Source organism: Saimiri boliviensis, chromosome 1, assembly GCF_048565385.1.
Source record: "Saimiri boliviensis isolate mSaiBol1 chromosome 1, mSaiBol1.pri, whole genome shotgun sequence".
Lineage (NCBI taxonomy): Eukaryota > Metazoa > Chordata > Mammalia > Primates > Cebidae > Saimiri > Saimiri boliviensis.
In genome coordinates, this window is record NC_133449.1 from 187,624,698 (window position 1) to 187,651,412 (window position 26,715).

Here is a 26,715-nt window from a genome sequence, read left to right on the forward strand (position 1 = left end):
CAAGAGATGAAGATCCACTTGATAAATGTAGTGAGATCACAGTATCGAATGCCCTCCTTCTATTGTATAAGAAGTGGACATAAATGGAGAAGAGACCTACCTGAACTGGGTAAACCAGAGGTGACCATGGGGCCCAGAAGAAGTGATTCTCAATGCAGTGATTACAAACATGGATTCTAGAATCAGACTACCTGCATTATATCCTCACTTCACCATTGTCTAGCCAATTAATCTTAGTTAACCTCTGTATATCAGTTTCTTCATTGGTAAAAACAGGTGTCTGACTGTACCTTCATTATGGTATGTCTGGGAGGGTTATGAACTAGTAATATAAAATCTGAGAAGAGTGTCTGATGCACAGTAAGTGTTCAATAAATGTTAGCAATTATATTATTATTTATATTTAAAAGTATCAAAATGAGCATTTTTAAATGAAGCCAAAATAATCACAATTCTAGAAGCAAAAATTGCGAATGACAAAAGAATTACAAGAAAAATGCATGTTGTAGCAGAGCAGATGGCCAGTCATAAACCTTGTTCAATTTCAGTGATAGCCTATTTTTAATTGTGAGCCAATAATCAATCACTGTCAAAATATAAGGACTCATTGCCAAGAACAGAGTTTAGTATTATAATCAAATGTGACCTACCATGAAGTTAATCTAACATTTCATAATGTACTTAATTTTTTTTTTTTTTTTTTGAAACTGAGTCTTGCCCTGTCACCAGGCTGGAGTGCAGTGGTGCAATCCCGGCTCACTAAAACTTCCATTTTCTGGTTTCAAGCATTTTCCTGCCTCTGCCTCCCAAGTAGCTGGGACTCAGGCATGCACCATCATGCCCAGCTAATTTTTTTGTATTTTTAGTAGAGACGGGGCTTCACCATGTTGGCCAGGATGGTCTCGATATCTTGACCTCGTGATCCACCCACCTCAGCCTCCCAAAGTGTTGGGATTACAGGCGTGAACACCACACCCAGACAATGTGCTTAATTATTAACACAGCATACTATACACACTTTGAGAGCACAGCAAGTCTGTGTGACCCCAAGGTTAGAACCAAGCCTGGCACTCTATTAATGCTTAGTAAATACTTGTTGACTAGATTAGCATAAAAGCTAATTGTGATGAAAAGGTAAACAGTTTCTGTCAACAATCTGCATAGTCAATCTAATAATTTCTATTGACTATCAGGCAAGATAAGAACTTTCAGGACTATCTGCAGAGTAACAAGGAAAAATTTAAAAAAATCCAGTGGCTGTTCATTCTTCTTAGAAATCACTCTATTTGTAGAGTTATGCTCTACCTTCTCTGGCAGAGGTGTCCAGTCCAAGATTTCGAGTTTGGGAACCTGGATTCTAGTCCTGGGATCTAACACTAACAATAGAATATCAAAAGGTAACTCATCTTTTTCTGGATTAAATGATTCATAATTCATTTTCTGGCAGGTGTTAAGAAAAACAAGATAACACATATGGCATACGATGTTAGAACAAGGTGTGAGATTTCTGATGATGCTGAGTTGGAAAAGGGAAGAATGAGAGGCAATTTAGACTCGAATGCAGGATATTACAAAAAAAAAAACACTGCATAAAGCTGAAGTTTTCTGGACAGTTGCTGAAACTAGATCACACTGAGAAGCACTAAACAAGGTTTCCATATGAATAAGGACAGGGTGACTGCTACGAAGGGCAGGGCTTATAGACAGAGACAGTGAAGAAGGGATTGAGCCACTCAGAGGTCACATGAAAGTGTTGGTCACCTTCTACAAGGTACAGAAGAAAGTACAAGAGGGTCCATCTTACTCAGTAGATTCCTTGCTAGAGAGAAAGGCAAGCCAGGTTCTTTGTACCTTGAATACTTTTATACTCTTTTTCACACCTAAGCTGTATTATTTTCCCATGCCAGCTCATTGCCTGAGTCTATTTGAAATGAGTCTCTCTCAAAATGTAACAAAATCTGGGGAAGCATCAGGTGATTGAATTGAGTAAAAGGAATGCACACAAAACAGAAGTGGGTAGGCATTTTTAGTAAAAATGCTACACAGTCTGTGTGATAGAAAAATATAAAAACTCACTGAAAGTGAGATTAGTTTACCATAAGAATTAATTTTTCTATCAGACAGTGGTTCACGCACCTTAGGAAAATGAACCTACATAATTTCGTGCTATTACTCTAGGTTGCAAAGGCTTTGACCAAAGAGGATTGAAAAGTGGAAGGATAAGTATTATCTTGATCTCATTTGACCTGGACCAAAAAACTGTTTATGCAATAGCCAAAAAAGTCAACTTCCATCAAAGTTGCAGTTAGAGTGACACAGAAAGGCAACAGAATATTTCTTTTACTTCTATTTGTATGTGTATCTATGTATACATATGTATAAATATTTACATGTATGTGTATATATGTAGCTATGTACCTGTATGAGTGTTTGTATATACTTGTGTGTACATATGTTTATGTATATGTGTATGTTTACATGATCAATACGTATATATAAATTGTCATGTTTTCTTCATAAAATCCAGGGTCATAAGTTGAGATACTGTCATTTAAAAGATGGGAATGTGAGATACAGTAAAATTAAAGGATTTGCTTAAATTCTCATTCACTGGTTTAATTTTACTTATTTATAATGTCTATCAATTCCTTTACTTCCAGAAAACAATTTGTAATTGCTGCAGTGCCCATCAGGGATAGTGATGGGTGAGATGACCGGTCTAGAGAAACTTCTACTAAGCTACGTTGTTTAGATGGGGAGGAGTAAAGTGGCTACATAGTTCTGATTTAAGTCCTGGCTCTAAAACCTTGTGAATGTCAGACAAGCTCTCTAAGCCCCAATTTTCTCATCTGCCAAAAGGAATAAAAACAGAGCTTGTCTCGCAAAGCTGATGTGTGAGGCCTGAACAAGATAACTTACTTCAAGAGTTTATCTCAGTGTGAGGCACAGCCAATGGGTAGATGGTGGCTGAGTGAGCTCTTCAGGAAATCCAGAGTTCAATATCTGCTTTATTTAGTACTGTGTGTGAAACTATTTTTAAGAGCGCCATACTGGCCTCTATTAATAAAATAAAGACACCATAGCTCCAAAGAATTCCAGAGGGTTTTCATTTTTAAGATACAGTGAACTGGCCTCCAAAGGAATAGAGAGAAATCTGTGAACACATTCATAGTGACAGAAAAACTTTGCTTTCAGCCTTTGTGCTTATGTATCATCATCTCTCCCTTGCAGACCTGCAGCTATTGCAGAATGTTCTGCCCTTTTAGATGGCAGGATTACAAGAATGCATAGTTTAAACTTTGTGTTTTACGAAGGATGTGCGTTATTTTCTAGTCTGGGAAACTTCAAAATAAATTAGTTGCTGTGTTTTCTCTCATTAAATAAAGGCAAAAAAAGTTCTAGTTGTTTTTTCTACCAATATACATCTTGTGCTTTAATTAAAGCAAGAACCAGGCTCATGACCAGAGGGAAAAACCATGGAACAGAAAGCCTAGACTATGTAATAGGGCTATAGCTGGAGAGTAAGGAGAAGAGCTTTAAACCTGAGCATCGTTTTCATAAACATCTTTTTCAGATGTAATGTACAGTTTCCTCCCCCTCCTGCTACTTAACAAGGAAAGAGGCTTAAGGGCTGTCAGAGATGGAGCTTTATGGCATCCTAAAAAAAATAAAATAAAATAAAGCATGTTCACAGGAAACTACATTTCTTTTTATGCCAGTGAATTAGTATGTTAAACACATCTTCACTTTTCAATCTTAGCATTTGAATAATCTCCATTTAGCTCTTAAAGAAACTGTAACAGTCACTGTTCCTAGTTTACCTAAATAGCCTGAGAACAATTATTTCAGTATTTAAGAGGTTATCTCCAGTTCTTTTCCCACATAATCATTAAGTAAGAACAATTATGATTCTGGCTTCATTAAGGTATGAAGTCTGGATCATACTAAATTATGATAAAATAATCTATTGTAGACGTTGTTGACGTTGCCAAAGTAGAGCTTCTTCAGTTTCAAGTGGATTTAAATAGACTAAGATTTCTTAACCTCAGTACTACTGACATTTTTTTGGGGCTAGACAATTCTTATTGCAGGGGATTGTACTGTGCACTGCAGGATGTTTAGAAGCCTCTCTGGTCTCTATCCACTAGATGCTAGTAGTATCTCCCCAGTATGATAACAAAATGTGTCTCCTGGTATTACTAATGTTTCTGGGGTAGGGATGGAGCAGGTAAAATTTCCCCTGATGTGAACCATAAACTATGTTTATCCTGGAGAAGCAGTAAAATGTTGTGGCTACAAGTAATACTTTGGACACGGAGTATTCCTAACCAGCTGGGTGACCCTGGACGAATTATATCAAATCTTCATGTTACAGTTTCCTCATCTGTAAACTGAAGATAGTAACAGTAACTTAAAAAATTGCTGTGAGGATTAACCAAGATAAGGCATGCCCCATGGTAAATGTTCAATAAATGTTAGCTATTATTATTATTGTTTCATCAATTCTATGAAATTTCACAGAATTTCAATTCTATGCAGTTTCAGAATCTGATATAATTTTAAATGCAGGTTAAAGAACCAAACAGTAGAAACATGTTTAGGAGGGAAATTTTGGGAGCAGTTACACAATTACAGATGGATATCTTTGTTTATGTTTTAGAATGGTCAAGTTATAGACACTCAACTATTGCATAATCCTGTAGCCTAGTTTGCTAAATGGTTTCAGTTATTTCTTAATGTATTTTATTATCTTTCAAGTAAAGATTGCTAATTCATCAAAATTATGGGCTGCTGCCAGATGATTCTTCTGTAAATACAACTGCTCTGTTGTATTAAAAAAAAAATCTTGACTTTATGCCTAGTCTTTTCCCTTGAGTTCTTTCTTCACCATTGGTCATATAAATATTATTGTATTATTCATTGAAATAAAAACAAAAGCTACCATTTTTAAGAGGAACTTATTGTGTGCCAAGCTAAGTGTTTCACATATATTGTTATTTTACTTAATCTTCAAAACAACCTTAAGTGTATCTCAGAAAGGTGAAGTTAATGTGCTATTCAGCCAGTAAAGGTCAGAACAACGTAGGAGCCCCGGCTGACTGCTTTCAAAGCCTTTGCTTTTAAAACACAACATTACTATCAAAGCTCAGAGAGCTACCACTCAATTCCCAATCATAACACAGTTTTCCTTTCTATAACACCTTTCATCCTACCTACACACACCCATGCTATCATTCACATTCCTTGCTTCTTCCCACAATGCTCAAAATACTTTGAGGGGAGTTATCATAAAAGAACCTTGCTTTGAATACTTCCTAGTCAAGCACAGTGACTTAAAAAGAGAGGGAGAGGAGCGGCGGGGGGAGATATATATATACATATCTCATGGGAAGGAAGAAGCTTACTTCACATCACTTCACATGGGTCTTAATGAGGACTAATAAAAATTGTCTTGAAGCTGAAACAGGCAAATGCTGAATTCAAATTTCTCTGGTACAAAAAAAAAGACTCATCCAAGGTTGTATAAAACAGGTGATTTATCAAACTCATCCCAGTAATCCAATTCTTGTGTACATTATGCATATTTTACTTCAAGGTAAGGAGTAAAGTAGATGAATATACCACTACTAGAGGCATGATAAAGTATGTTCATCATTTTGAGACAATTTTAAAGTGGTGACTTTGAGTGGTGACCCAAAGCTCCAGGCCCTGAGAGATCCATAGAAGATAAGGTTAGAAGTTGTGAGCCTGAAGGTCCTGGAAAGAAAAATTACATGGCTAGCTCAGAAACAGCAACTTTCTCATCACATACTGTGAGAGTTAGCCAGTTTTACTGGGGCACTTGAGGCCAACATGCTTGCTGGTGTAGCAGAATTGATTATGTGGTCCTGGATAAGGCACAAACAGCTCAAAGCAAGATGAATGTAGACAATTCATTCCAAGCAGCCCTGAGTTAAGCAGCAGGAAGTCTGTGGCTGTTATGGGAATGAAGAGACTCATTAGCCCACAGCATTACAGGATAAAGCAGGACCTCAAAGGTCAGCTAGTACAGTTCTTATCAATGCATGAATTTTCTTTACCGTTCCAAACAAGCTTACAATCTGTGCTTTGGTACCTATGGCAATTGAAAGGACTCCTTTTATTGTTGATCAATTAATAAATTCCCACTTGGCTTCTCTTTAGTCAGTGTCCCTGTGAACTCTAGAAAATTCTGGCTGTGGAACAGCCAGCCACGTAAGAGAATCTGAAATTAACTCTATGAAAGTGCCTACTATATGCAGACATTTTTTTTTTTTTTTTGCATTTTAGGTTTTGGGGTACATGTGATGAACATGCAAGATTGTTGCATAGGTACACACTTGGCAGTGTGGTTTGCTGCCTTCCATCCCCTCACCTGTATCTGTCATTTCTCCCCATGCTATCTCTTCCCACCTCCCCACCCCCCCGCCCCTCCCCCATTTCCCCCCAACGGACCCCAGTGTGTAGTGTTTCCCTCCCTGTGTCCATGTGTTCTCATTGTTCAATACCCACCTATGAGTGAGAATATATGGTGTTTGATTTTCTATGCAGACATTTTATAAGTATTCTCAATCAATAATTTTTACAACATTGGAACACATTAGGAATGAAAGGCTCAGTGAAGTTAAATGCCTGGTCTTCCAAAACTCACACACTCAGGTGAGATCTACTTCTTGGTCTAAGAGATCCTCCAAAACCACACCAAGTCTGCCACACAGGATTTCTGCTGTCAATTTCTAAATGCAGTCAGAAGAGCAGAGAATACACAGACCAAAATAGAGAAAGTAGACTATGAAGTTGAAGGCAGAGTATCTTGAAAGCATTTCTTGCATACAGGAATACTTACAGATATGTCATCACTAAAGTCAATTTCATCCAAATCAAGGTATTCAGGGGCTTCCATTATTCTTCCTTGCACATTTTGAGTATGGTCAAATGCTTATAAATTCCTGAACGAGACAGAAGCAGAAGAGAAAGGCAAAAAAAGCTGTTTTACAACCAAAAATAATGTTTATATTTAAACAAATAAAATGCGAAGGGATAGTGGGTGCTAGTGTTGCCTTGGAGCATATTTCCACCCTTCAACTGTCTGTAGCCTGGCTTTCCAGAAGCAGTAAGCACAGCATTTCCATGGTCCCCAGGGTGGCTCCCCTGTGGTAACCCAAAGTCCTTTGCTTTACTTGGTTTGTGCCTGTCTTTGCCAGAACAGTAACTTGGGTCAGAATCTCCCCCTAGAATCACCATTAGAATTCACACTGACTCTTACCATAGCCAGGGTAAAGGCCACTCTTTGGGAAATGGGGAGCCAGCCTGGAAATTTTAGGAAAGCCATTTTCAAATGTTTCCTGTGGGCATATCCTTGGGTGTTATACATGGAGCAATGAATACCGGATCTCCACAGGAGAATAACACGAGTCAGATAACACTAACCAAGAGTAATGGATATTTTAGAATTTGTAGCACAACCTCCAGTTCACCTCACACACACAAAAAAAAAGGAAGAAAGAAAGAGGATCTAAGTGCAGATTTAAACCTCAGAGTTATTGCATTGCCCTCTGCCTCAAATAGCTTGGCCTGACTGTGCCAGAGTGACCTGATGCAGGCCCCAGAACGTCTTCAGTCAGCTCTTGCCTCAAGGCTGCCTGGGGCAATCCTTTAAATCTGTCACGCTGAGATACATCACCTCCCACTTCATTTTCCCATCACTTATCATCGCCCCCATCAGCGATGGCAGCGGCACCTACAGATGTCAAGAGCAGAAATATAGCTCTCCTGACGACGCCTTGGTGTGTAGTTATCCTCTGCAGAGCCAACTCTCAGAGAGCAAAATGAGCTTCTGTTTCCTGCAACTTGTCTTTCCTATTGTATAAATTATCTTATGTACCCAGATTTGAGTATCTGAAATAATTCATTTTGCCCTCTTTGATTCTCTAACCAAGGTATATCTCGCTGAACAGCAAGGTGTACATTAGTGGAAAGTGAAAATACATTTAGGCTGATGAGAATAGGCTTCCGAATAAAAGACTGAAAGTGTAAAAAGATCTACTTTTTAAAAGACAATGTGTTCTGAGGCTTTTTTTTTTCCATTTTGAGCCATTCTTTTTTTTTTAAGCTCTACAAATGTTGTAATTATGATAAACAGAAAAAAAAAACTTGCCATCCCTTACCTCAAACCCATCACTTGATTTAACTTCCCTGTTTCCACTCCTTTTTTTCCTCATATGTATATAACATTTTTACAGTCTTAATTACAGTAGATACAGAGTCTATCCAAGGAAGGATTAAGATGTTACTTCCATGTTTAAATGAGATTATCCATTTAGCAAATGTTAAAAATTCTTCTGAAATCACACTAAGGTATACGATAAAAAGAAAACTTTGTAAAAAAAAATTTAACATCAGAAGTCATATTATTTGTAGAAATTTAAAAATAGGTTATCAAGCAAATTGCTTGGTATAAAAACATCACATTTTTCTAATTCACAAAGCTTTTCAGAGGAAAATATATGTACTCTGCTAAAAAGTTACTCAAAACAACTTTTTCTTCCACTGTGATGGATTCCGAGACAATCCAGACTCTTTGGATTCTAGCATGTTCACTAGAAGACTTTCTTCCAAACCAATTTCTTTTCACTAAATGTGTACTCTGTGATGAACTACTGATTTACAGACTCTGTTCTCATGGCCTTGGTGAACAACACAAAGATCAGGCTGGGTGTCAGGATACAGTACAAACATAGCATCAGCAGGAACATGGAAATAGGAGAAGATGAAGCAGAAAAATATGCATTGGAGCTGGGAACCAAATGGAACTTTAAATAAATGAAACTATAAAATGTAGGCAAATATGTCTTAATTAAGCAAATTAACAAATAACCACTGCACCTCTGTTTGAGATGCTCCAACAGCATAGAGAGCAGTATCCAGTTGAGTGTAGCCATTCCAATAGAACACAACCAGGAGATAGTAACTCGTGACATTAAAGCAGAAATCTTTCTATTTGTACTTGCAGGATGGTAGTGGGTTCTTGATTCTACAGGCAAGAACACAAGACTTACAGCAGGGGCAGCTCATTATAGGAAGTCTTGGGCTACTGCTCATGTTTATTTCTGTAGGTTGGATGATCCCACCTTAGACTAAGGCTCCCAGGCATTTAGAGTTTGCCTCTATTTCCCAGCAGGCCTCCACATACTATCTCCTTTAAGATGCCTCATTCTGTTTACGACCCAATTTCTTTTGTCTGGTTTCAATGCTTGTCTTTTTCAGGGTGCCACTTTGAGAGTGTTTACATTCTCAATTATAATGTGCAGAAATCCCCGTGGTTTTCCAATCCTGGCTACATCCCCAACATTAACTGCTTCTTTACAGGTAAGAGTGAGTCTGCAGTTGTCCCAGTGGCCAATACAATGCCTCCTCTTCTTTCATCTGCCCTTCCACCAAGCCCCTGACACTCTCAGGCACTCTCTTCTAAGAAATCAGGGACAAGATGGGAGTCAATAAGGTCAGGTTAGAGTAGCTGCTGCAAATAATCAAACATGATAAGGACACTGAGGTGAATTGTGGTCGCTTTTCTCATCCTGCTCTTCTGACACCTCCCACTCCACACACCAGTCCACTATGGAAACCAATAAGCCTCCTTTCAGACCCATGACAAACGTGCTTTAACAGAAAGCACAGCTACAGAGGGCATGCGTTGGAGGCCTGTGAGCTGAATCTGGCCAACAGATGTGATTTGTTTGACCCCAGCAGTGTTAAAAAAAAAAAAAAAAATTGAATCAGTTGCCAACTTGCAGACCTTGGGTGATTTCACATAAAATTCTGGATTTCTGGCTTTGTTTTAAATACCTGAAGCTCTGGCAACAGGGGTCTGCAGTCCCCATGGGAACAAACAACTGGCTAGAACTGAGTCACAGCTGCTTCTACCTGTCCATGGGGCCTGCGCTCCCCAGTTCCCTGGAGCCCCTCCGAGGGGACTCTACTTATCGATATGCCTTGGGGACATTTGAGTGTTTGGCCCTTCAAAGGAATTCAGCATTAAACAATAAGTACCACCATTACCCCCAATTTTGTATTGGTACCTCCTGCCAAAAATGTTGACTTCATTTGTATTCTGAAATTGTTTTAAATTCTCATAACACAACAGTAACAAAATAAAATTTCTTACAAATAAACTACTGGCACATCACGATTTGTGCTTTCATGGAATGTCCACTTTATCTCTTAGCACCAGGAAAAAAAAACCTTCACAAACATAATAAAATGTTACGAGGTGGGGATTATGTTTCCTTCACATTACAACTGGAGGAAGGAAGGGTTCTTCTTTGTTGTGATTAGTGTGGATTTACATGGTAACATTGCTCTGCTGTGACTCCAAAGGAATGAGGGGAAGCCATGCCAAGCGCAAACCCAGAAAAAGTCCTGAAGACATCCCCTGTCTGGCCCAGACTGGCACCCTGGAGGCAAGAGAGCCAACCCAACTCAGACTAACAAGAGTGGGGTTATACCTAAGCAAAATATATTTTTTAGGCTTTCCATAAAGGACAGGCCAGCTTAAAACCCTTTATGTAGGATTTTTATTACTATGCTTATGGTTGGCATTAGGTCCCTTTTAGACTTAGTCATTTGTGAATCTGAACTTCTCCCCTGTGCCATCCACCCTGACTCTACAAGCTACAATCACTTGTTCCCAGGTTTTCTAAGGTCTCTCAGGGGCTTTCTTCTGCATGTAAGCCCCTCTTCTCACAGCACACCTCTTTCAAGATCTATCCACGGTAAGTATTGTCCACTGATTAAAATCATCCCATTTCTTTTAAACAATTTTTAATTTGTTATTTATTTAGGCAGGTGTGTTATGTGTTTACACTGCTTTTTTGAAGTGTGGAGAGGTGAGATTCAGGAGAGGGTGAGTAGAGAAAGGTGAAGGAGACATTTTTCAATGGTTTAGCTCTCCCAATTTGGGTAGGAAAATTGATAGAGAGGGAAAGAAGAAACAGATTAGAATGTGGGGACACAGGGCCAGGCTGCTGAGAACTATATACTGTGCAGAAGCTGCTGATGACAGCTTGGCTCTCTTCTTTGGATGTGCCCATGGCACTGGGAGAAACCTTACTCAAATTCCAAACGGATGCCCAGCTTTCAGAGATAAAGAGTAAAACAAACAGCATCAACTATCCACAATGGTTGTGGGACTTTCCCTTCTCTCACAGAGTTCTTATAAACTGCCAAGAACAGAAGTCCCTCTAGTGCCTATTAAAGTGTGTGTGAGGGGCTTATGCCCATAATGGGTCTATCAACACCATGTCACCTTCTCACGAGTGACCTCAGTGATGGCCCAACTGCTTCCTTCCATGGAAGTTTCCTTTTGGGAGAGAGTTCAAAGTAACTGAGACCCAAATTGCATAATACAAAAATAGACAAGTAATTTAAAAAATAGCCTCCTTGCCACCCTAGTATTATGAGACTCAGGTGGTATTTTTAATTTTTTTTGTTGTGACTTGAAAACTGACTTTGAAAATAATTCCAAATGAAGACTTCCAAAAATCTGTTACATAATGGCAGCATCACTGGAAAAAGCGTACAGTGGCCAACAAAATTTCCTTGAGAAACTACACTCATTTTAGGGTACGCATACTGGTGTGCTTGGCTCATAAAAGGCTCATTGATTTGTGACTACAGTCACATATCACATAAATTGCTCTACTGAAAAATTTTTAAAAATGTATTGCCTCACTCCATTTTACAAGGAGTCAGCTTGGACTCATTCTGAAGGCTCATGTTACACAGATTTCTCCCTTTCTGCCAAAGTCACTATTGCTCCATTTACCAGTATACTAGGAGGCCTGCTAATTAAAAATAAGTTGGACTTGTCAAAATAAATGAGCATAGTACATTCGGTGATGAGGTAACTTCAATGGGTTTGCATTACAACTTATTTCTTTACTCTTTAATCTATCAGCACTTGGGAAAACACAGCCACTCCTTGAACCCCTACACACACACACACACACACACACACACACACACACACACTCACACATACACGCCTGCCAAATTTGTACTGGGAAAAATTTTCAATTTGAAAGCCTGGACACTGATACACTGATATTGTGCTTACTTTCTTCAATATAAAAATGCAAAATAATCACAAAGTAAGTACTGAAAGGTCTGGGTAGAAATGTCCCCAGTTGGCTCTGTAGCTTGGCTGGCAAGGAAGCAACTAGTTCCAAATGTTGGATTAGGTTTCGTTCACTCCTTGATTCAACAGCGGCCAGAAGCATGGCAGTCAGTAAATGCCTCATCTTGAAGCAGAAAAATGATAGAGGCAAGAAATTTCTACTGGAAAGAGGCAACTGAAGGAGAGCCAAGCAATACACACAAAGAACAAAGAAAAAGCACAAGCCCTGTGGACTTTATTCACTTCTTCATTTATGGACTATTCTGGATGCATGTGGTGGATAAGACCTGTACTACTCTCCTGGGGTATATGGTACCAGGGGAGACAAACAAGAAGGCACGTGATTACAATATCATGTGGTGCTGGCCAAGACAAATAAATACACAGCAGGCTGAGGCACCCAATCCACATAGACCCTGGAGCTAAGGGCAGTCAGCATGGCAAAGCTGAAAGCCGAAGGATAAAGGTGTAAATGGGGAGGGAGTTTTGGGGGCAGGAGGAAGTGTTCCAGTTGTCTGTGTTTTTAGAATGGGGATAGGCCTAGAAGTGAGAATTATGGAGCAGAATGTCCAGAAAGATGTATAACATTGATTTAGCATCACTTGCTCTATTTTTGCTTCTACAATGGGGTCTTGAAGGGCGAGGGTGAGGGTGAGGTGGGGTGATAAATAGGGATTGTCATGGGAATAATTGCAAAGCCAGAGTGTGCACAGAGCACATCTTGAAATATGAAATTTCTGGCATGTTTGTAAAAATACAAGAGAATGTTTGATATCAAACAAGGGACTAATGTAATATATTTCCTAGAGGAGAGTCTGCATTTCTTCCTCACTGTCCTGAAGGAAACACCCACAAAAAAATTTGTGAAGAAAACTGTATCAAGATTTAGGGCTGGGTGCTATTACATACACTTGCTTACTTTTTCCTCACACACATGCTGGGAGACAAACATCTTTATATTTTCCTTTGTGGAGATAAGGCAACCAAAGCTCAGAGAGGTTCTGTAATTGCCTCAAATTCACACAGCCAGGGCTTCTGATTTTAAGTCTGGTATTTTTCTCTCCTACTTCAACTTGCCAAAACTACAAATGGTAAAGCAACAGTGCCTCTGTGTTAAGCATTTTATTTTTAAAAATCACCTTCAGTATTTTTTAGCTGAATTTATTTATTGCAACCTGTGATGGAGGCAGAGGGCATGCATCATAAAATTTGTAATTTGCAATCGTATCTTTTATATTTTACAGATGGTAAACCTCAGAAATAGACCATCCAAGGTTCTGCATTACTACTGCTGACTTCCCTTAGCTCCAGGGTCCATCTAGATTGGGTGCCTCAGCTTGCTGTGCATTTATTTGTCTTGGCCAGCACCACATGATATTGTAATAGCATGCCTTCTTGTTTGTCTCCCCTGGTACCATATACCCTGGAGGGTTGTGTAGGTCTTCAGAAATAGTCCACCCAAGGTTCTGCACTACTAAGTAGAGGCAAAGCCAGCTAACGCAAATCATTTCCTGCTAACCAGTCTAGCGCTCTTCTGACTTGCCCCGGACTGCTCTGAATCAAGGGTACGTCTTTGAACCACCTAGGTCAGAATCCCACAGACATCCTTAGTCCTGAGTTGTATTGCCTGAATGTTCATGAACCTAACTCCAAATGAATTACTCTTCTTTCCAGTAGAGTTTAAACAGAAATGGCAGATATCATCAACATCATTAACAGAAAGTATATAGATCTTTGTGTATCTAACATACCTTGCCCACAGGCATCCCTCAACTAGTCTGTAACACAACATATTCCACAGCTAGTTGGTTTAAATCTTCAACTTCATCTTCAGTGAAAATTAGATTATGACCATCCTTTTTAACGTCTTATTAAAAAGGCAAGGAAGTTGGCACTGTTTTAGAAACTTGATGGAGGCAGAGGGCATGCATCATAAATTTGTAATTTGCAATCATAGATCAGGATTTCTCTGAAAAATCCCTACAAGGGTTGGTCTTCTTGTAGTTTTGCCCTTTAAGTTATACATTAAAATTATTGCAAATGATTTGGGGGTCATTTGATGGTTTCTGAAACCCAAATACTGATAATGAACTAATGTATACCTGAACTTGAGAGTTTGGAGAGACCTTAGTTTTTAGGCCTAGGGTAGATACACATATTTATCTACTTTTAAATCTGCTATGTCCCTCTCTTTCTCTCTGTCTCCTCCCTGCCCCACTCTGTGCATGTGATTTAAAATGAGTTGGACATTTAAAATTCTTTTTGGAAGAATGAAAGAATCCATGCTCATAGGAGCTGTGCAAGAGAATATAAAATAACGTATAACAGAAAAAAATATATGCAAACACCCAAGCATACACATACACAAAGAAAAAAATATATTGTGTTCACTTCCGGGTGCCACTTCTTTAAAAAGCCACAGGTTATCTGGAACATGCCAAGACAGAGTAGGGAAGCCAGGAGAGCCAGTGGTTGGGAAACTGTCTTATACAAAACAGTTAAGGAAATATCTAACTCGGTGAAGGGAAAAAAAAGCTTTCCTCTCTAAGAATCTAAAGATCCAGCAGGTAAAAGGAGGGTTTAACTTCAAGGGTAAATCTTGGAGGAAATGTCAGGGATGTCAGTCTCAGCAAAGACTCTGTAATTATAGTATTTCAAATGGGTTTTAATGGAATTGGCTGCTTTGTGAAATCACACCCACCCCAGCAAGAAATTGTTCAAATAGAAGTCCTCTGAGAGAAGATCAGAATCCTGCATTGTGAACAAAGAATAGACGGCCCCCTAACTCAAAAGAAAACTGTAATATTGTTCATTCAGTGAACATAGGATTTATTCTCTGCTGTAAATGAAAACTTATCAATTCTACAATTGTTTAGATACTGTGTTTTTAACAAGGATAAAACTATGACCTAATGAGGTCCAAACACGAAGAAAATATCTGGGAAGAAAAATAAAACAATGCTAGCACTGGGAAGTTAAGCATGGGCTTAAGCCAACCAACCATGTCTTGCACTGGCTTCTGGAAAGGAACTATGGAATAATCTGGGAACTGGATCCCTTACTCAGTTATGTACAGGAAACTATCCAAATCCAAGTTCCAAATTTTTGGCACACCTGAAATGGTTATGCTTTATTTTTGATTTTACAAAGATTACTTAATTTCTACAGTGGATGTGTTTGGAAATTATTATTGAGTATATATATGGAACACAGATCACAATCCTGATTGCCGTTTTAGAGAGAAGCAGGCACAACAGCAGTATGTATGGGATCATTGAAGACTACATCTTCAGTCAGTTATCTTGGCTTCATTCTGATTGTCATGAGGATTAAACTTAGGAGGAATCCTAGATGAGTTATTCTCAAACTTTAGAGTGCATGAGAGTCATCCAGATGGCTTATTAAAACAGACTGCTGGGTCCAAATCCCAGACTTTCTGATTCAGTAGGTCGAGGTGGTGCCCAATAATTTGCATTTGTAATAAGTTCCCAGGTGATGCTGATTCTGTTGGTCCCAGAATCACATTTTAGAACCACTACCTAAGCTTAATGGCTAATCTCAGCTTTGGCTACATCTGCACTTAATTAAAACATGGTGACCTCTTCCCCACATGCCCCATCTCTCCAGATGTTAACTTCATTATACAGGATTCATGCCTAGTGCCCTTTTGATTAAACTGCCTCAGTGGACTCAACTAAGCATTTCCCATGAAGACCACCCAGCAATCTCAGAGGGTCTTAAGTCTCTCTCTCTTTTTTTTAAATTTGCTGTGCTATACAAAAGACAGACATTGGCACACACAACTCTAAACAATTTGGGCCTTGGTTACTTTAAAATTTCCTTTCTCTATAACACTTCATGGCTACAAGATGTTCTTAGTGTCTTCTGTTAATGAGGTCTAGTTTTATAATTTTCAATGCAGCCTTTTAGAACTGGGATCTCAATTTGGGGACATCCATTCACCAGACCGACAGTATAATAAATCCCAGGTCTATTAACACAGAAGAAACATGAAAAAAAAAAAGCAAAAATCTAATAAGAATTCACTTAAAAATCAATGCTTACACAAATGTATGTGAAGATATTGAAAATAATTACTCACTGTATTGGAAGCAGTCCAAAGAGCGAAACCAGCTAAGTGGGAAAAAGAAAAACCCAGCCATATATTTTTAATGAAAATTATAATGTGCTTATTTTTATTGAATCAAAATCCAGAGATCAAATTATTATGAAGGTTTGATAAATTCTTCCAGTCTGTAAATGTATCAATTTGATAACCAAAAGGAGAAAAATTTCCTATAAATGTCCTTTTTCTCCTGAAGAAAACAGTATAGTTTAACATATTTTTAGATGATTAAACAAGGATAGTGAGTTAAACGTCTGAACAACCAAATATTTGCACATCTATACATACACAAAGAGTATGACGTAGCAAGTACTAATTCCTTAATCCAGGGCATTCACCTAGTTCTAATTTACTAACTTAGGGTAAAGACAATGAACAAAATCTGCTTCCATCATAGATGAGGTACTATTATTAAAAGTGCAAAAACGGAACACTGTACACCTACCTAATACACTTCTAATATGTGTGAAAGCATTTCAAGAAAAACATAAGATTACTTATGTGTACCTTTAAAATTCCGCCAGGAATTATTGTCTTCAGTTCCATCAATATGTTGGTTTTTTAACACAATATCTTGCACAGAGTAAATAATATATCATTTACATGAGTTCATTTTCAGACTGAAAATTATTGAGTTACTTTAGAAATTTTACATTAGAACTCTTGGTATTGTCTTAAATAACTAATGTTGTGATGACTTTTTTTCAACTTATAACAGCTTAATGTTTATATATTTTCTTGCGTAGTTTTCTCTGGTCTATTTTTGAAGAAGAGTCAATTTTCTACAGGTCCTTTCAGAAATTGTTGATGAGAGCTATGAAAACTTTAGCTGTACTCTCCAGTGACAGGGTCTGTTTTCCAACAATTAAACTTGAATTCTTTGCCATTAAGCATATGGAGAAAGAATAACATTTGTAGGCTGTGGTGTGGGTTTTTCCTCTTTGGCACCACAGAAGCACACCAACTTCATTTTGTAATTAACCAACATAAGCAAGAAAGGACTGATAGCAGAGAAGCTTGAAGAGAGAGCTGTGAGAACAGCTGGAATAAAGATGCATGCTTCCAAGTCTTTCAAGAAACAGACTAAGATAAAGTGAGAAATCCAAAGTGGAGTGATCAGCAACATTAATAAAATACTGAACTTGGCCCCTCTAAGGATTTCAATTTCTGAATCATCATCTCCAATCCAGATGTCACCATATGTCATCTTTTTTCTCTCTGAAAGGAGGAAAGACATCCAGAAACAGACAAAGACTAAAATAGCTAAAGGAAGAATATCAATCAGAACCAAAACAATTTTACCATAGAAAAACTCTACCTGCTTATTTTGAAAGACAATTGGGCAATCCATGTACATTCTGTTAGTAGACAAAGAATCTGTATCATTTCCCGCATTCAAGAATTCTGGTTTTCTAGTATGAATTAAAACTGGGACGTATACCACCACACCAGCCACCCAAAGTACAGAAACCACCTTCAAGGAATGCTTCTGTTGGTCCAGGCTTGGATTCTCACTTAAGGGGTGGGCAATTTGGTAAAGCTTCCAGTGGTAAAGCAATGAAAAATATAACAGGAACCAGATGGTCAGTGAAGTTGTTAGGGCCGATGTGAAGAGCAGAACTTTGCAGCCAGCTGAATCCAACATGATACCAGAAGAGTAAACAATTTTCATTACATTCACCACCAAGTTTTTAATAAGGTGGACAAATATAAGATTGAAAACTAGAAGAAAGGATGTCTGTAAATGCCCAGTGATACATCTTCTCGTAGAATAAAACAGACAAGTGTTTCCAACGATGCTAACAAAGATGAGGATGGTGCAAGTGATGATCTCAAGCACGTCTGCAGAGGGCTTCATGGCAGATGCCGAATTGGTTATCTCAAACGTCTTTTTTTCTTTTGTTTGTCATTAGGCTTTTGGAAAAATTTTAAGAGGTCTCTAGTGGGAAAACCTGGATTTTAGAATAAATCCACTATGTTGACAAAATCATCAACTGATATCACCCTAACAGTTCAAAGTCTCTAACAGAATTCTGCTTGCTCCAGTGACGAGATGTTGAAAACAAGATCTGCTTCCCAAAAGGATTCTGTTTTGTCATCTCCAGGGACTTAACTATGATGAGAAAGTGCTAGGTATCATCACTTAATTAAAGGTTCTCAGAAATGTATTTATAATACTGTAATACAACTTCCTAGATAAAGTATAATACAGTTTTCAAAAACTGTGAGGGAGAGAATAAAATTAAATTTATGACACAAAAGAAAAGAAGTCAGAGGTTGAAAGTACATCACTCCACTCACAGAGGAAAAAGTAAGGGATGTCTGAATAACAATAAATATTTCAAAATAACAAAATGACAAATTAAAAATGAAAGTAATAACATGGTAGAGATTTACATAATTAGAATGATTTTCTAGTTTCTCTACCATTTTTGCAAAGCAGAAGTACTATTAACTGTTCTGATGATCTTGTAGGGATGTTAGGAATACAAAAGACGGTAGAAAATACTTCGGAAGGAAGTAAGGATGGTTATAAAAAAGGAAAGAAGAAGGGAGGGAGGGAAGAAGGGAAAGAGGAGGGAGAAAAGGAAGATGTTTTTATAAACATGGGGATTATGTCCACGAGCAAATATCTAAACTATCAGTTAAGGAAACATTCAAACAGTTGAGAAGTGATTAGGGAGACTTTCCTTCCTATAGCCCAGGAGGCTAGGGAAAGATTTATCTTCTAAGTATAACTGGAGAGTACAGAATAAGGACAGAAAGACAGCACTGAAATACTTTGCTCGAGTAATCTGGCATTAACTCACTTTTTGGATGAATCATGTGTGTCAAGTATATTATAGTGATCCACTCTAGGACAAACTACTTTTCCTCTATTGCATTGGCTTGTAGGTTTTGCTGTTGTCAATTATTCTGTCTTACGCTATCAACACATAAGCCTTAGCAAGCCCCAGTGGTGTGATGGAGTGGTAACAACTTGAACAACTGTGCACATCTCTTCCAAACTCTGTTCAGTGACTTTATGTTGAGAGCTTACAATTCGTCATGCTGGAAGTATTTACACCATGGAAATTGCCAAATGCTGCAAATCACGTTTTTTTTTTTTTTTTTTTTTTTTTTTTTTTTTTTTTTTTTTTTTTGGAGAACTGTTTTAGAAACACAATATTGACCTGAGCAAAAAATATAGATTAGAATAAGAAATTAGCTGATAAAGATATGATCAGTATTTGGTATTGCTCAGCCCTTTCAGTAAGGGTATGAGAAACTCCTAGAGCTGCATGTTAGATAAGAGGTTCATGGGTGTGAAAGTAGACAGAACAACTGGGCCACACAACCCCACTGTGGGGAGGTGGCGACTGGGGGCTGACTGTTTCTGTTAACCCCCTTTCACCTAATTGGCTACTATGATAGTCAACTCAGAGTCCTCATACAGTTTTCTTCTTTAAGAAACATCCATTATCGGTCAAATAGGAACCCTTTTGGTTCTCATAATAAAAATAACGCAGTAATAATGCTGGCTATTATTTATTCAACACCATCTGAGCCAGACACTGTGTTGGTGTTTTGCTTTACAATTTTAATCTGATTTAATCCTTAATATTACCCTCATTTCACGGATGAGGAAATAGAAGACCAGACAGTAAAGCAGATTGCTCAAAGCTACTAATGGTGATAGGAATCAAAGCCAGGTAGGACTGATTCCAAAACCACTGGTTCTCAGTCACTGCCTTTCCACATATGTCAGAATGCAGATTTCTGTTGACTTTTCTCAGTCTTCCTTTAATGATTTACAATTGGTACACCCAACAAAGAACACAATAAGAAAAATTTCTTTGTGTTTATAACATACAAGTCATGCAGGTTTTTGAATGGCAATTTGTCTTCTCCCTTCTCTTTCAAAGACAGTAATACATATGGTCATTTACACCTCTATACTTCATAAAGATCTCCAAGCATTCTGTACACCAGCTCAAGATGATTTGCTTGAAATGGAAAAAGGCTGTTTCCAGCAGTAGTGAGCCCCTGTAACTGGCAGTGTGTAAGCAGAGGCACCATGACCACCTGAATGAAGTAATTTTTTTTTTTTTTTTGGAGATAAGGTCTTGGTCTGGTACCAAGTTTGGATAATGGAAATCTGATCAGAGTTGACAGCAATCCTGAACTCCTGGGCTCAAGTGATCCTCTCGCTTCAGCCTCCCAAGTCACCAAGACTACAGGAGCATATCATCATGTTCAGCCAATTTTTAATTTTTTTTTGTAGAGACAGGGTTTCACTATGTTGCTCAGGCTGGTCTCAAACTTCTAGTCTCAGGTAATCCTCCTGCCTCAGCCTCCCAAGGCACAAGGATTATAGGCATAAGCCACCAGGCCCAGCCCTAAGCCTGAAGTAACTCTGTAGAGCAGGGAAAACTCTAAACAGTGGGTAGCATATAGCCCACTTTAGTTTGAGATTCAATTTTGGCATGATAAACTGAGAAACTGTCTAAGTGATACTATTTTTCAAATTTACGTAAATAGTAACAATTTATGCCAAATAATGCTGACTCTATTTGCATGATATGAGGACTAATTACAAAAACATGTTTTGCAAAACCAAAAAAAGCTGATATAAACTTTTTTTTGCAAACAATTAGCAAACATGTAATATGTTCCTTTGAATTAGGATAAAAAGGGCAAAAAATAAGTGCCATTTTTTCCTTCAGGGTTGTATCTAGACTAGAGAAACAGCACATATGAGGGGAACAAAGTTAATTTTTTTGCATGTTTGCTTGACTGATGAATAATACTTTCTGTCGATAATTATGATACAGAAGGATAAAGAGGTACCTTCATAAAAGTGCATTCAATGAGTTATTTATTAAGAAGCAGTTGTGTGCTCAGCATGGCCTGGACTCTAAGAATGGTACACAGGGCATAAGCCATTGTCCCAGCCTTCTAGAGGCAGTACAATATATGTCATATATAGTACATTATATTACATTCATACATATTATTACATTCATACATATATAATACAATGAATATAAAATATATTTATATTTTAATAATCATTAATATCAATAAAAATAAATAATGCAATGTAATGAACTGCAAGCTGTGAGTATAAGAGCAAAATGTTCAGAGAACTGTGGGATCCATGTGGGCCATACTATTTTTTTGAGGATACAGATTTTTTTGTTGATATATAACAGTTGTACATATTTGGGGGGCATATAATATTTTGATACCTGTGTACTATGTGTAATGATCAATTCAGGGTAACTGGGCTATCCATCAACTCGAACATTTAATTTTTCTTACTGTTGGGAACATTACAATTTTTCTTTTCTAGCTCTTTTGAAATATACCACTCTAATTTTAATCTCCAGTTAACAGAAAAGGAAAGTGAAGCTTGGAAAAGTGAAGCTACTGGCAGGAAGAGGTAGCATTGAACCCCAAGGCTCTTGCACTCAATAGCTCTTTTGGAAAGACAAAGGGAAAAGCGCAGCTGACGGTGAAGCAAAGGAGCTAAGAAGCCTGGATGCCAACCCTAAGGGTCCTGAAGAGTCCCACTGAGAAGCTCCTTACAGTAGAAAGCCCATTTCTCAGAGGCACATATATGGTCCGGGAAGCAAGACTGCATCCTTCACCAAGGAAGGTGACTGTGATGTGGACACTTCAAGGGGGAACCAAAAGAAAATCTTCCTTTGAAAAGCTAACGTTGGCTCTGCCAATCTAACTTCACTGCAGTCCTTTGAGAACTGAGTTCAAAGGTTCCCTACAGCTTCCATTTACTTTGGCATAAGATTTAACAGAAAAAGAATTAAGGGAGAATTTATATGGGCCAGGCTGTTTTCCAAATCTCAAACTGCTAAAAGTTATTTAGAATTTGCTGTAACTCACAATCATATGTAAAGCGATTCAGATGTAAATGCTTTCCGTGTGGCCTACGGCAATCTAGGTTTCCTCAAATGCACATGTGCCCTTCGAATATTAAAGATTTTGATTGGAAATCTCAAAGTACATGGGGTTCCTCTTGATTAGAGGCTGCTGTTATTTTATGCGACATTGAGTCAGAGGAGGAGAAATAAAACACACTGCCTTCATTTGGGCATTATATTCTCACAGTAGCTCTAAGATAAACAAACTTTGCAGGCTGAGGGAAGGGCATTTGCTCCTTTAAATTGAGTATGTAATATAAATAAATGTCTTCTAAGAAAGGATGCTTGAAACTTGATTCTGAGTCTGAATCTATACAAGGGCATTAATTTATTTTAATAAAGATCAGTGTGAGCATCTGAAGGCACGCTTGCCTTCTTGAGACCGGAGCTGATCTGACCAAAAAGGATCCTTCACTGACTCTCAGAAAAATGTCACTTGAAACTGATTAGTTCACTGGCCAGGAGCAAACTGATAGATACATTTTTATACAGAACAAAAGGGAAGGAATTACCAAACCTTTTATTGTATAATCAATGGCTGCCTACAGCTATTTTCAATTCTCTCCAAGGCAATGATTTTGTGACCAGCCAGGGTAGGATTTAAAAATCTTAATCCCAAATTAGAAGCAAATGGAGAGAAACTTCAGGCTGGCTGGGGCCAGAGCAATTAAACGGCAATTGCCTTTTAGATATACTAATGTTGCTGATTATATTACCGAGCTAACTGCTGGGAAATGTGGATAAGAGCTCCAGGCCACTCTGATGGGAGAAGGGAGCTAAGATTTATTAAGCCTGGCACTGAGCTGGATCCTTCAAATAAGTTATCTCCTGAAATCCTCACAATAACTCAGCAAAGTATCATTAGGTTTACTAAGGCTGAGTCGCTTGCTCAGTTAGTTCCAGCTAGTACGTGACAGAGTCCAGAGCCCCACCAGGTTTGTGTGGCATGGGCTTGAGTAGAAATGGGAAGAAATGTGTTATTTCTGGATATATTAGGTTCAAACACTGGAAATCTAGTAGCAGAAAAGGATGACAAAATTTGAGAATGGGGCCATGAAGAAAAGTTCTGCAAGCACGAGGTTTCTGGAGGCTCTCCTTTTCTTGGGTGCGGAAAGGAAGAGACCCAGATAGGAAAGTTTTGTGGGCAGAATATGGGAAGCCTCGTGCCAGAATATAGGAGGCTGGGATGGGAAGAGCTGCCATCATAGGAAAACTGACTCTATGGTACTCAACAAAGCCACTTACTACCTGGAACACTAGGGGATCCAAGGGAGGGGCCCCCAAACTCTCTGAGGCTAAAAGGCCTAGGGAACAAGGAAGTAAAGTGAAGGGGACTGTGCCTATAAACTTGCCATTCTCCAGGTCAATGTATCAGAATGACAAAATCTGTTAAAGATGGCCCTATGACACCAGAGCCATGGATTAAACCATGCGTGGGTTAAACCTGGGTTAAATCATGTATGAATTATGAAAGGTTTGGCAAGTCCTATTTGCTATGTGTCTCAGGTTCCTAACAAGGAGTTTCTCAGAGACAATAAAATATATGTAGACCTATGTGTGCATGTATACACTTATATTTATATATGTCTATGTGTTTGTGTGTGTGTGTGTGTGTGTGTGTATATGTATATATATAGTTTATGTACAGACAGCTATGAGACAATCATGGGATTCAAATGAAACTCTGAGCCCAGTTTGAAGGAGGCAGAGTGCTACATAACTGCTAGTTTTTGCTACTGTTTATCTCCTAAAATCACACACACAGTAATAGAGGTGCTTTCTGCTTGAAGCTGGAAAGTGCTACCTGGGTTCTTCGCTGAGTCTGGAATTCTAAATGCACTGTCTTTGCAGCATAAGCGTAGTTCCTTGGCAAACAGTTGTGGGAAACTCCCCCAAGTGCCTCCAGGCCTGACTCCAGCCTGAGCCCCTTGGTCTCTACCTCTCCTCTATCCTCTAAAGACTAAACTCATCTCTAATTTTTTGAACCTGGCCATGTAAATCCTCAAGTCCTACCAACCCTGCAAATGAAAACCCATCCCAGCTTTGGATTTCATCCCATCTTTTCTCTCATCTCATCCAAACTCTCAAAAGACACATCTACATTTACCACTGCTACTTTCTTGTCTTCCTTTTACTTCCCAACCCAGCAAAATTTAATTTCTACTACTTCTTCCTCTGAAAATGATCTAGAACAAGATCGTCTTCTACCACTAAATCCAATCATACCTGGACCTGTCTGATATTCTCTTTTTCTTTTAAGGCTTTACATTTTTGTTGCTCCTTATGTTCAAGTCTTGGTCCACTTCTCTTCTCATTCACCCACTAATACCTGTGTACAGATTCCATCCACTTCTGGATGTCTCTGCTTGATGTCTCATAGGCTCTCAACTTGAACTTAACCTTACTTAGCGAAACCACCATCCTCAGCTGAGGTGACACACTTGGGTATCATCCCTAGATCCTCCCTCTCTCTCACCTGTACATCCAGTCATCCTGTCAATTACATTTTTTATGCTTTCCATCCTCCTTTCCATTTCTTACTGTTGCTTCTCATTGTTTCTTGCTTGAATGAATTTGAGAAGGACAAGGCAAAGGGAAATAGATTTTTGCTTCTTCAAAATCATTTTGGGAGTCTACACAACTGTCAAGTGACCTAAAATACAAATATGGGCTTGCCACTTCCCTGTTGAAAACCTTTCAGGATTTTCTCACTGCCTATAGGGAAAATGGCCGGCAACTCTGTTAAGTCACAAGAAGTTTCTCATGTTGGGTGCCTGCCTACATTCGGCTCCTATCAATCTCTGACTCATAATGGAAACTTTGTGACACTGAGATTCTGTGCATATCTCATGCTGTTTCTTGTCCTGGTGCTTTGGCTTATGCTGATACCTCTGGATACATCCTCTTTCTCTCATGACCACACCAAGCCATCTTGACACCCAACCTTTGGCTTTTTATTTGCCAATGAATGGTGTGAACATTTGCTTATTTGCTCTCAGATATATTCTTCAGGAAATGATATTTCCTAGGCTCCATGGCCAACTGACTGGCTTCCAGGTAAATCTGGCCAATGATAGACTCAATCAGAAGACTGGAGGTCTTGGAGAAGGGACTTAGTCTTTCTCTCTCTTTCTCATATGCACATACATATTTGCTCTGCCACAGGGAGTATTATCAGCTTCTATAACTGTTCAGGAGCTGAACATCATTCCAGCTTTGCTAGTGGCCCTAACTTGTGGGTGGTAATAGACTTTTCCCTTTGTCCTCTCAGCCCTAGGGGAGCTGGTGGCTTCCCTGCTTTTGCTAGACTCAGGACTGCCTTATCTTGCTTGGTTTGGTGCCTCAGTTCTTTTAGCATTGGAGTAACTAATTCTCTATTTTAATTTTACTCTGTGTAAAATATTTAAATTGTTTCTGTTTCTGTTGACTTGACCCTGACTAATTCATTTGCCCTTTAAACTTATTTTTCAAAAACTCAGCTTACAGTTTACTGAAGAAGTAACTAAGGAAGCTTTTAGGTTTATACCTGACTTCAAGTCTGGGTTATCTACCTGCCTCTTTCTCTGTGAAAAATCCCCCATCCAATGACACATGATACACTTACCATGACTTCCTATTATTATCTGTCCATGCATCTGCATCCCTCCTGATGAGATCCTTTATCTCGTTCACCATAACCCACAGTGCTCAGCACAGAGTTCGGCATAAAGAAGACACTCAAGAAGGTTTTGAATGAATGGAAAAATATTAATGAATGAAACCATGAGACTAAACAAGGATCTTTCTTTCTTTCTTTCTTTTTCTTTTTTTTTTAATTTGAGACAGGGTCTCACTCTGTTGCCCATACTGGAGTACAGTGGCATGATCTTGGCTCACTGCAACTTCCATCTCTTAGGCTCAAGAGATTCTCCTGCCTCAGTCTCCCAAGTAGCTGGGATTACAGACATGCACAAGCACACCCAGCTATTTTTGTATTTTTAGTAGAGACAGAGTTTTACCATGTTGGCCTAGTTGGTCTCGAACTCCTGACCTCAGATGGTCCACCTGTCTTGGCCTCCCAAAGTACTGGGATTACAGGCATGAGGCACTGCATCCAGGAACAGGAATCTTTCCATAAGATGCCAAGTTTGGCATAGCCATAGAAGGTATCTGACATTTTTTGTACCAGTACTTTGGAAAAAGTCTTATCCCCAAATAATCATGGCTTAATTGTTTAAAAAAAAACATAAGACATACTGAATTTGGGAAAAAGGCACGTGTCATAAAATTGGTCATAATTCCAAAAAAATTAATAAGGTTTGGTGGGGCATGATGGCTCACGCCTGTAATCCCAGCACTTTGGGAGGCTGAGGCAGGCGGATAACGAGATCAAGAGATGGAGACCATCCTGGACAACGTGGTGAAAACCCGTCTCTACTAAAAATACAAAAATTAGCGGGGCATGGTGGCGCACTGCTGTAGTCTCAGCTACT

General features: G+C 38.7%; 2 protein-coding genes across 10 annotated transcripts in view; both read right to left on the reverse strand.

The window, feature by feature from the left end:
* The window catches only part of SNCAIP (synuclein alpha interacting protein), a 156,059-nt gene that overhangs the window by 74,594 nt on the left and 54,750 nt on the right, over positions 1-26,715 (reverse strand). For 8 of the 9 annotated variants that reach the window (XM_074382197.1, XM_074382200.1, XM_074382172.1 and 5 more), the window contains exon 2: positions 6,866-6,968. In XM_074382197.1, coding sequence (XP_074238298.1) covers positions 6,866-6,922 — 57 coding nt within the window. In that variant the 5' untranslated portion in view covers positions 6,923-6,968. Of the gene's footprint in view, positions 1-6,865; positions 6,972-26,715 lie in introns of those variants that run through there. The other variant, XM_074382202.1, reaches the window with a different exon arrangement.
* ANCV1R (ancient vomeronasal 1 receptor) lies at positions 17,206-18,177 on the reverse strand. The gene has a single exon (NM_001367929.1). The coding sequence runs from the start codon at positions 18,175-18,177 to the stop codon at positions 17,206-17,208; it is 972 nt and encodes a 323-aa protein (NP_001354858.1).

Bases quoted from the DNA above. Each gene is read 5' to 3' on its own strand.
- ANCV1R (NM_001367929.1), bottom strand. From the start codon at position 18,177: ATGAAGCCCTCTGCAGACGTGCTTGAGATCATCACTTGCACCATCCTC.